This window comes from Microtus pennsylvanicus, chromosome 8 (assembly GCF_037038515.1).
Source record: "Microtus pennsylvanicus isolate mMicPen1 chromosome 8, mMicPen1.hap1, whole genome shotgun sequence".
Taxonomy (NCBI): domain Eukaryota; kingdom Metazoa; phylum Chordata; class Mammalia; order Rodentia; family Cricetidae; genus Microtus; species Microtus pennsylvanicus.
This window is the reverse complement of record NC_134586.1, coordinates 40,057,239-40,067,523: the sequence shown is the minus strand read 5'-3', so window position 1 is coordinate 40,067,523 and position 10,285 is coordinate 40,057,239. Positions and strand designations below refer to the sequence as shown.

General features: G+C 41.1%; 1 protein-coding gene across 3 annotated transcripts in view; it reads left to right on the top strand.

The window, feature by feature from the left end:
* The first annotated feature begins 1,599 nt into the window (after positions 1–1,599).
* Trnt1 (tRNA nucleotidyl transferase 1) overlaps positions 1,600–10,285 on the top strand; it is a 17,393-nt gene continuing 8,707 nt past the window's right edge. Inside the window, exons 1-4 of one of the 3 annotated variants that reach the window (XM_075983297.1) lie at positions 1,600–1,707; positions 2,285–2,457; positions 6,528–6,721; positions 9,883–10,021. In XM_075983297.1, coding sequence (XP_075839412.1) covers positions 2,310–2,457; positions 6,528–6,721; positions 9,883–10,021 — 481 coding nt within the window. In that variant the 5' untranslated portion in view covers positions 1,600–1,707; positions 2,285–2,309. Of the gene's footprint in view, positions 1,708–1,775; positions 1,945–2,284; positions 2,458–6,527; positions 6,722–9,882; positions 10,022–10,285 lie in introns of those variants that run through there. The other 2 variants (XM_075983298.1, XM_075983300.1) reach the window with 2 other exon arrangements.

Sequence of the window (10,285 nt, the reverse complement as noted above, 5' to 3'; positions counted from 1 at the left end):
CTCATGCTGGTTATTTGCTTCCAGGTTAGGTTTACTCTAGCTATTTTAGAAGTAACTTTGAATAGGAATGTTTTCATGATCTCTTCTCTATGTTAGTGATATATAGGAACATGTCTTTTCTTTTCTTTTTTAAATTTATTTATTTATTAAAATTTCCGTCTCTTCCCCGCCACCGCCTCCCATTTCCCTCCCCCTCCCCCAATTAAGTCTCCCCCCCAGCCCGAAAAGCAATCAGGGTTCCTTGTCCTGTGGGAAGTCCAAGGAACCCCCACCTCCATCCAGGTCTAGTAAGTTGAGCATCCAAACTGCCTAGGCTCCCACAAAGCCAGTGCGTGCAGTAGGATCAGAAACCCATTGCCATTGTTCTTGAGTTCTCAGTAGTCCTCATTGTCCACTATGTTCAGAGAGTCCGGTTTTATCCCAGGCTTTTCCAGACCCAGGCCAGCTGGCCTTGGTGAGTTCCCAATAGAACATCCCCATTGTCTCAATGTGTGGGGGTGTTAATTCTATACTCTACTACTTTGCTTCAAGCATTTATCATTTGCAGGAGTTTCCTGATGGAAACTTTAAGGTCTCTTGTATATAGTCATTGAACTTTTTTTCTTGCTTTCTGTTAATTAATGATAAACTAGGAAATAAGAAGCTATACTGAATAACTGCTATGTTCCAAATACTAGGGAGACGTAATCCAAATTCTTCTCAGTCTGAGTTGTAGATTTTTATACAGGTGCCTTTTACTTTACTGAGAAAGTACTTTTTAATCTTAATTTTCTAAGTGAGTGTATAAAAACTAAGAGTGTGTGTCTGGTGTCTATGGCTCCTTTTCCAGGGTCTGTTAGCACAGTGAGTTATCTTAACTGGTTTCTGAATTAACAACTCTAGCTCTTATTCCTTGCCTCACAATAAACTCAAGCTTTCAAGCATCATTTTTTGTATATGTTGTTGTGGGATTCAGTTTGCTAATATTTTTCTTACTTGTTTATTACTTTGGAGATGGGAGTTTGCCCTATTAGACACGTTATCTTACCTCAGTGAAGTTATCTCTTCTTATAGAATTTATCCTAATATTATCAACTTAGTCTTCTAGGATAAAGTCGAGGATTCTTTGGACTGTGTCTCTGGATCTCGGAGTGGGACAGGCAGTCTGTCGTTTCAAAATGTAGATACCCAAGTTTCCTGAAGATAAGGGACCGGGTGATGGGAAACACCGAAACATTAAAGCGTTCTTGTTTATCAAGGAAATCTTTCAGAAAGATGAAGGAATTTTAAGTCTCAGACCTGTTTTCCCACTCTCTCCACTTTGCAAAGGATTTCATCAAAACAAAATCCTTCGCGTTGCCTGGCGAAGCCTCTAAACCAGGTAGCAACGGTCACGCAAAGTTGGTAACTGTTCAGATAAAGCGTGTTGGGGGTTTCAAGCACAGAAAAGGGCACGTTTCTTACTTTCACTATTCAAATGCCCCAGAACGCTGCCAGGCTTGCGCGCAGACGCAGGAGGAGCCCGCGCCACTCGGAAAGCCTTGCCCCTCCCGGAGGAAGTGGGCGGAACCTCTCGTGGCGACTCTTTTGCTGCGGTGCCTCAGTACGTTCGACGTCACTGCGCCGCGACCCGGAAGTGCGCGTGTGGCGGGGAGGGGGGCGGGTCAGAGGCCCTCGGCGTGGGAGTGCTGCGTTCAGAAGGGACCGAGGCGACTCCGCCGGTACCGCGTGCGTCTGAAAGCCTTTGGGGGTGGGGGGGGGGGCTGGCGGGAGGTCGAAGCTGCTCCGCCCTCTCGGCGACACCCGGTCTCTTCACCGAGCCGTGGGCTGCCGGAGCCGGTGCCCGGCGGGTTTCAGAGTTAGGAGCGAAAGCAGGCGTTTCAGACACACGTGGCCAGCTCCAGCGTGCCTGTTCCGGGGCGCGTCATTTTCCTCGGGCTCCTTTGAGAGCTCTGGCCCGCCGAGGCAACCCCGCCACCTTCCTACTTTGGAGGCAGTAACCCCGAAGTCGGCGTTGGGTGGGGAAGGAGGGTGATGAGCACGTGTAACTGATCTATTTTGGAGACCAATTGTTCCTGCCGGTCTAATATTTCATTTTCGGGGACTCTTCCCCTCCTGCTTCCGATATAGTAAACGTGTGAGGAGTACAGAATTGGGTAGCTGCCATCCGAGACCTTTAGTATTCCTTAAAGGGTCACTTCCAGGTTCTTACCCAGAGAGGGTTTTGCTAGTTGACTTGTCTGATAGTATTTGTTTGCCTTCATTTTGAAGTTTAATTTGCGTGCCCTTGTGTTTGCCTTTGTAGATGCGTGGTTGGTGACTGTCTCCAGATGCAGAGGCGCCTGTTTCCTTGGCACAGGCAGTTACTGAACTGTAGTTGGAGTAGATTGTGCCTTCTAAAGCGACACCTATTTACAATGAAGTTGCAGTCTCCAGAATTCCAGTCACTTTTCACGGAAGGCTTGAAGAGCCTGACAGGTGAGAGGTGAAGATAGCCTTCTGTGCTTTGGAATTGTTCACCACAAATAAAGGGGAAACATCTTTGCCCCATTTTGAGATAGTTATTGTGGGGCTAATGAAAGAAAGGCCTGCTTGGGATAAACTGAAAATCATAAACCCATTCACTAGAAGTGGGGAGTTGACTGTAGCATAAAGCACAGCTTTTCTATGTCTCTAAGAAATCCCATTTACCCATCATGAGACCCAACACCTCTAGATGTGTGTATAGAAGAGGAAACACCTAATTAGGAAGTAAAATTTCTCTTCTGTTTCCAAAATAACTAACTGAAGGAGTTGGATTTTAAATTTGCAGAGTCTGATGTTATGCAGTTTGTAAACAGTGAAGTTACAGTCTCTTCCTTTGTATAATTGCTTTCTGAGAGAACGGAAGGAACTAAAAATTATGTCCTCTTTTTCTGTGTGAGCACCTGTAAAGCTTGTCTGGGAGGCAGACAGAAAATGGCTGTTGCTACAGTTTTGTCAGTATTGGTCTTTAAAGTGAGCAAATGACACTGAAGCAGCCCATGGCTGCGATGTAAAGCTTGGGGGTATGCTAAGAATGACTTCCAGGAATACACTGAGTTGTGTGGGTGTGTAAAACACCGAGGATGCACTCGAGGTGCCTCTTTATTATTGGGATGGGCAGAATGCATGTTCTGTGTTGAGGTCAGAATTCTTCTTGTAGAAGTCAGTAGTCTCCACCATGTGTGTTCCAGGAATGCAACTCAGGATATTAGACTTGATGGCAAGTACTTTTACCCACTCAGACATCTCACAGGCCCTTGAAGTACTTTCAAACCATAAAAGCTAGGATTCTATCCTATATCCCACTGACTCAGAAGGAAGAACATCTGTTTGCTTTTGTTTTAACTCTGTACACTAATTCTGTTGAACAAACTGGGGAACCATTGGCTTTAAATTATTATGCTGTTCCCAAAACTGCTTTTTATTCTTCACATGAGATAATGGGTACCTACCGAGGAGAACTTCCTTTTAAGTTCTTTCGTGGAAGTAGAGGGTTTAAATACAAGTTTACGATGCTGTAGTCACAGTGATTTAATCGGAATGAAAAATTCTAGACATTTACTCTCCAATAGAAATATATAAACCTGCATGTGATAACCTTTTCTAGTTACATTATAAAACTAGAAAGAAAAGAGTGAAATTAATAGCTCTCCAAGCATTATATTTAACCTTCTGTAACTAACAAGCTATCATAGGAGTATGATTTTTGTGAAAATGGTTATTCTTGCCACATTTATGCATGTTAGGCTATATCTAGCACATATAACACGTCTCTATTCAGATTCACACATTTCAAATGTTCAATAACCATAAGTGGCTATCAGCTGCTTGGGCACTGCAGTCCTAACAGCTCTAATATAGGTTGATTGAACCTGTTCTTTTCTCATGTGCTCGCACAGCCCCTAGTTTTCCCAGTCTCTATTGCCCCTCCCATAAATAAAATAATACTTACGATGTTAAGTATTATAGTCTAACTCCTCTAGGTCCTTCCCTCGCCGCCTTTTTTTTTTTTAATAACCCATCAACTCCAATATGTGCTGCCCATTCATTCCTAGGTGTAGAGCATAGCTTCTCAGGGGTCACACCCTTAAAGCCCATTTCACTGCTCTCTATAAGTAGTGCCTTTCCTAGTTGGTGTTACCGGACAAGAAGTTGGACCATTGGCCAATGAGCTGGATTGACCAAGGTAGAAAAGTGCTTGTAGTGAAGCGCTCAGTGCAAACAAATTGAAAGTCAACTGCAGAGAGTGGTATAGGTGAAGTGTGAGGCAGAGATTAGAGAGAGATGAGATAGAAGTGAGATAATGGGAGCTGTTGTGTGTTGTGTTAGAGAATTTGGACATTGCAGTGCAAATCTTTAGGAGGAGTTGCCTAGTGTAATTTACTCTGGTGCTTTTGAGTAATCCAACTATGGAGGCTGGATTTAAGGGACTTGGCATTGGAGCAAGGAGATCTATGAAGACACTGGAGAGCCCTGAAAAAGCCCAGATTTTAGAGGCCTGCTTTAAGTGTTAAAGGAAACAGATCGCAGCTTGGACAGTTTTTCAATTGTTTGGGACATGGACCTCTCCATTAGTGTTAGGACAGTTGTGAACATGATTTTTACAGTTTAAAGACCCTTAACAGGGGTATTTGGTTGAGAGACTTGATTGGAAATTAAGGGAGCAAAACCCTTATTGGGGAGGGCTTATGGAAGTAGAATTATGTGTAAGAGCCCATGTTTATTTTAGACACGATTGTTTAGTCAAGCCATTTTAGAAAATCTAAGGTGGAAGAAGATTATGGGAGGAAAACATGTTGAGGATTCTATTTGAGTTGGGAGTGTTTAGGGCTGAGTTTAGCTGAATGCATGATCCCCAAGGACACACCAAGCTGCTTCTTGCAGAAAAGGAAGACTACTACGCATGGAGAGGCCAATGACCTTGCAACAGAGCATTTTCAAACTGACGTTGCAATATTGGGTCCTGGATTAGTTTGTTTTGGAGAGAGTTTAGGAAGTGGGATCTGAAGAAGATTGTTTTCAGGAAAAAGATGTTATTCTTTGGTTATCAACTTATAAACCACAACTTCCATCTTAAGGGGAGCCATGTGAGCCCAGGAAGACAAACTTTTAGGTTACCTCAAATTCCATATTTCAGTGTGAAAGCAGTTTTACTGTTTTGTAGAACAGAGACAGTCATAAATCAATACAAGTTTAAAATACATTGGTGTGGTACATCAGAAACGTAGGTGCAATGGAATAAATGAGCTTTTCTATAGGATTGAGTTGCTATCTGCTGGCATTCTTAGCTTTTGAATTGTAGAAGCTAATTGTTTGCTAGTTTATCTTAATTTGTGGCTGGAAAACACAGACTAAAACTGACTGGAAAGCGGGGGCAGTCATTCAAGAATTGTGCAAGGCATGCCTTGGATAATGTTTATACTTTGTATAGCACAGATTCAAATTAGTTTCAAACAATATGTGCAGTTTTGTTTTTTAAGAGTTCTTGGCTCTAATATTTATCATAAGTTTCATGCAAAGTTTACTGTCTGTGCATTTATCCCAAAGACAGAATAATTTCCATTCTAAAGTGTACACATACACCACAGAGAAACAATCAGAATTGTTTATTGCTGTTGAAACTCATACTTACAGTGGTGATCTTAAGGCATCTTAGAATTCTGTACTATCTGCTGGATCAGAAAGAAATTCTCAAAGTTCTCTTTCTACAGTTCTTTGCGGCAGTCTACTGTAGGGAACCATCTCAGATGTTCAGATCTTTTTTTGTTTTTTTTGAGACAGGATTTTCTCTGTGTAGTTATGGCTGTCCTAGAACTTGATCAGTAGACCAGGCTGACCTCGAACTCATAAACATCTCCCTGCCTCTATGTTGAAGGAGGTCACTAGTTAATTCCCGGCCACTTAGCCCCGAAATAATCACACAGAAACTGTATTAGTTAAATCACTGCTTGTTAGCTCTAGGTTATTATTGGCTAACTCTTACATCTTAATTTAACCCATCTCCATTAATCTGTGCCTCACCACGAGGTCCTGGCCTACCAGCAAAGTTTCAGCATGTCTCTCTCCAGCAGCTGCTCCATGGTTTTTCCCTAACTCTGCTGTTCTTTCTCCCAGAATCTGTGTATTGCCATGTGGCTGTGGCTTGCTAGCTAAAGTTTCTGTGTCTGTCTCCAGCGGGGGCTACATGGCTTCTCCTCTGACTCTGCCTCCTTTCTCTGAGCATTTAGATATTCAGATTAGTTTTCCCCGCCCACCTAAGTTCTGTCTATAAACAGGCCAAGGCAGTTTCTTTATTCACCAATGGAATTATCAGCATTCAGAGAGGAATCTCACATCACCTCTGCCTCCTGAGTGTTAGATTAAAGGCATATACACCACTGCCTAACTATTGTTTTCATTCTCATACAAGACTGCTCAGTTCAGTGATCTACCTATAATAGATGACAAGACCTTATGCTTATATGAGCTTTAATCTTCAACCCTGTTGTGTTAAAAAAAATAAACAAATAACCTTCTTTCCTCAGAATTATTTGCCAAAGAGAATCATGAATTAAGAATAGCAGGAGGAGCAGTGAGGGATTTACTAAATGGGGTGAAGCCTCAAGATGTGGATTTTGCCACCACTGCCACCCCTACTCAGATGAAGGAGATGTTCCAGTCAGCTGGTGTTCGTATGATAAACAACAAAGGAGAGAAGCATGGGACGATCACTGCCAGGGTGAGTGAAAGTGTAAATTGGTTTCAAACAGTATCAACTTTTTAGAAAGTACAGAGAAGTCATTGCCTCCTGCCCTCTGAAATCTTGCATACCCTCCATTGGAGCTATGTATTATATAAGTTTGACACTCAACTCACTTTCAGTTTCTGAGGGAAAACCAAGTAAGTCCTCTGTTGGAGATTTTGTTTTTAATTTGTAGGTTTAATGATACTCTTCATTTATGTGAGTTAGTTTTCTTGCCACCCTTCACAGCATATACTTTTGTTCTAGGGTATTATTAATAACAGTGTTTGGTTAATTCAGGTTCAGAGTTTGAATTTATGACTGTTAGTTACAACTGTGTTCTGGGAGTATATTTTATCAGATCCAGGCAGGTCTTTTAGAACATGCTCCATGGTACTGCTCTTTCATGGGGGAGAACAGCTCCATCTGTGTCACTCTGAGCTGTCCAGTGGGCCAAGGTATGGGATGGACAGCAGTGATCCTCACTACCTCCTCTTCTGATTTGTGTCTTGTTAACAAAAAAGTTTTTAAAGAGTAATATGATTTACAACAGGACATTAACTAATTTTATAGCTGTATCTTATATTTCAAATTTACTATAAAAAGTTTAAAATCAACTAAATTGTTAATGAAATTGCCCAGCAACCAATTTCTTCGAACATGCTTCCTTTGTTAAATGAATGATATGTGACATACATTAAAGTAAGTATAAATGTAGTGTGGTAAATACAGAAACTAGTAACATAGTTGTTTATGATAATAAATATGTACTATACATGACTATATGTTACGCTTTTGGGTGCACAAATACTGTACTATGTGTATAATATGATAGACTGAGGTTCTTTGTTAAAGTGTCCTTATGTGGCACAGGACTATATTTCTTTTAGTGTTCAGTTCTTGTTTCAGATTGAAAATTTTTATTTTCCATTGGCTATTAGTTATAAATTGTTTTGACAAAGTGTTTTCTTTAAGCATTTTTTGTCTTAATGGTTTTCCTTAAATGAGCATGTTCTACTGTTGTAATAGGAGCAGCCAGCCGCCCACATGGCTTGCTTATGCCCTAAATAATTACATGGAAACTGTATTCTTTTAAACACTGCTTGGCTTTATATCTAGCCTTTTCTCGGCTAACTCTCGCACCTGAACTAGCCCATTTCCAATAATCTGTGTAGCCCACGAGGTGGCTTACCAGGAAAGATCTTAACTTGCGTCTGTCTGGAGTAGGAGCATCATGGCGACTCCTTGACTCAGCTTCTTTCTCCCAACATTCTGTTCTGTTTACTCCGCCTACGTAATTTTTTGTCCTATCAGAGGCCAAGCAGTTTCTTTATTACTTAACCAATGAAATTAACACAAGCCAGAAGACTCTCCCCATCATTCTACTGTTCTCATTATATTCGAATGATGCTCTTAATGAAGTTTGGCCAGGCAGGGCCCCTTGGACATGTGTCCCCAGATAACTATGAATACAGTCCATTGCATTTGCAGATGACAGTGTCATGTCAAAACGTCAAAAGATTGTTTACCCATGCTTCCATTCTTCAGCAAAGTGACCTGTGGTTGGTAGTCTATGGAAGTGAGCTAGTGCTCCTGATGTTAAGAATTTTCATTAGCAATCAGAATTCCACAGAGTCGTGTGCCAGGGGATAAGCTCAGTTGTGCTGTGGAATGATCTTTTTGTAGTCTGAAATGTATTCCTCTAATTGGTTAATAATAAAAGCTGTTTGACCAATGCTCAGATGAGATAAGGTTAGGCATAATGATCAAACTGAGGACTTGGATGAGGAAAGACCAAGAGGAAGATGCCAGCCAGCTGACAGGGGAACAAGATGTATTAGAGCACAGGCAAAGCCACAAGAAATGTGGCAAAACATAGATTAATAGAAATGGGTTAAATTAAAAGTAAGAGCTAGTTAGTAATAAATCCGAGCTGTTCAGCCAAGCAGTCTGTAATTACAATTAAGCCTCTGAGTGATTTAGAAGCAGCTGCGGGATGGGGCGGGACAGAGAAACCTCCGATTACATGATTGTATAATATTTTGAAAATTAAATAGTGAAAAAGACGAGTCTTGTTGATTTCCACTTAATCCCGTTTTCATTGTGGTGTTTCATTTCTATCTACTATCAACAGTTTCTGGTGCCCCAAATTTTTATTATTTTTGGTCTATCCTGGTTTTGTATAAGGAGGAAATGTATATATTGTTTCTGGTAATAATTTCACATAGTTTCCTGCATCAAGTCCATTTCTTTCCTTTCATATGTCATTGTATCTCAAGAGCCTTAGTTTATGATGAAGCTATAGGTATAGCTTTATGTGTGGAAAAGGATGTGAAACTGTGTGGAATGCTAGAACAAACTTCCTAATGAGGAGGTCCTAAGCTCCTGTGTGATTGAAAATCTCTGTGCATGACTACTGCTAATTTGTCATTTGGCAGTGCACCACTGATAGAATCAAATGAGCTTGCATTTGAAATGTGGTTTTGCCCACATCCCATGTCCAGGTCTTTCTCAGTGTTTTGCTCACACCATGTTGTTACCAGCCTTTGCAGCTGGAGGTCTCTTTCCTGAAGACTCAGTATTTCTTTCAGCAGCTGCTGCTCAGTGGTCTGTGTTCCAGAAACTGGTCTTTGCCTCTCTTCAGACTGGAGCTGTTCAATAGTATGTCAGAGAAGAGCTTGCCCTAAAGTGGAATGACTGGAGTCAAATGTACTGAGTGCATTTCCTACCACCCCACTCCTCACAGTGGTGTGTTTGTCTCTGAAATTAATCTTAATCACAGTGGGTAATTTTAAGAAACTGTTCTTTGGATTTTTTTTTGAATTGTATGTTTTTGTACAGAGTTATATGTGTAAACTAATAGACTTTAAAAGACATACAGGAATTGGCAGGTATCACAACATCCTGCCTTGATGTAGTCAAGTTTTTAAAATACTTGGTGATACTAAAACCAAATTAAAAAGAAAACAAAAACCTTTGTGGGGGCTCAGTAGGTAAAGATACCTGCTGCCCAACCTGACATCTTGAATTTAGTCCCCAGAAGACCAATAGTGGAAGGAGATAAAGGACTTGGGAATGTTTTCCTTAGCTGTGGCACATGAATGCACACTCATATATGCTAAAATTTAAAAAGATAACAAATTTGTCTTTAATTGCAGCTTCATGAAGAAAATTTTGAAGTTACTACACTCCGGATTGATGTCACCACTGATGGAAGACATGCTGAGGTAGAATTCACAACTGACTGGCAGAAGGATGCTGAACGAAGAGATCTCACCATAAACTCTATGTTCCTAGGTAATCTCTTGAGAAGTCAAGACTGTGTTTTAATTCAGCCTGTCAGGGTTTCCTTTCCTTGGTACACTTGTGCTATGGAAATGGTGTTGAACTCACTAACTTATGAGAGCCAGTATATCCTGTTGACTGGAGCCAACATCTCTGGGCTCAGATTCGGTTACTCACTAGCTGCAAACTGAAGTATTTCTGTCAGCCTCCTTTGTTCTACTGTAGTGAAGATTAAGGGAATAAATAACAGTCAGTGCTTAACTGCCACATTTGTAC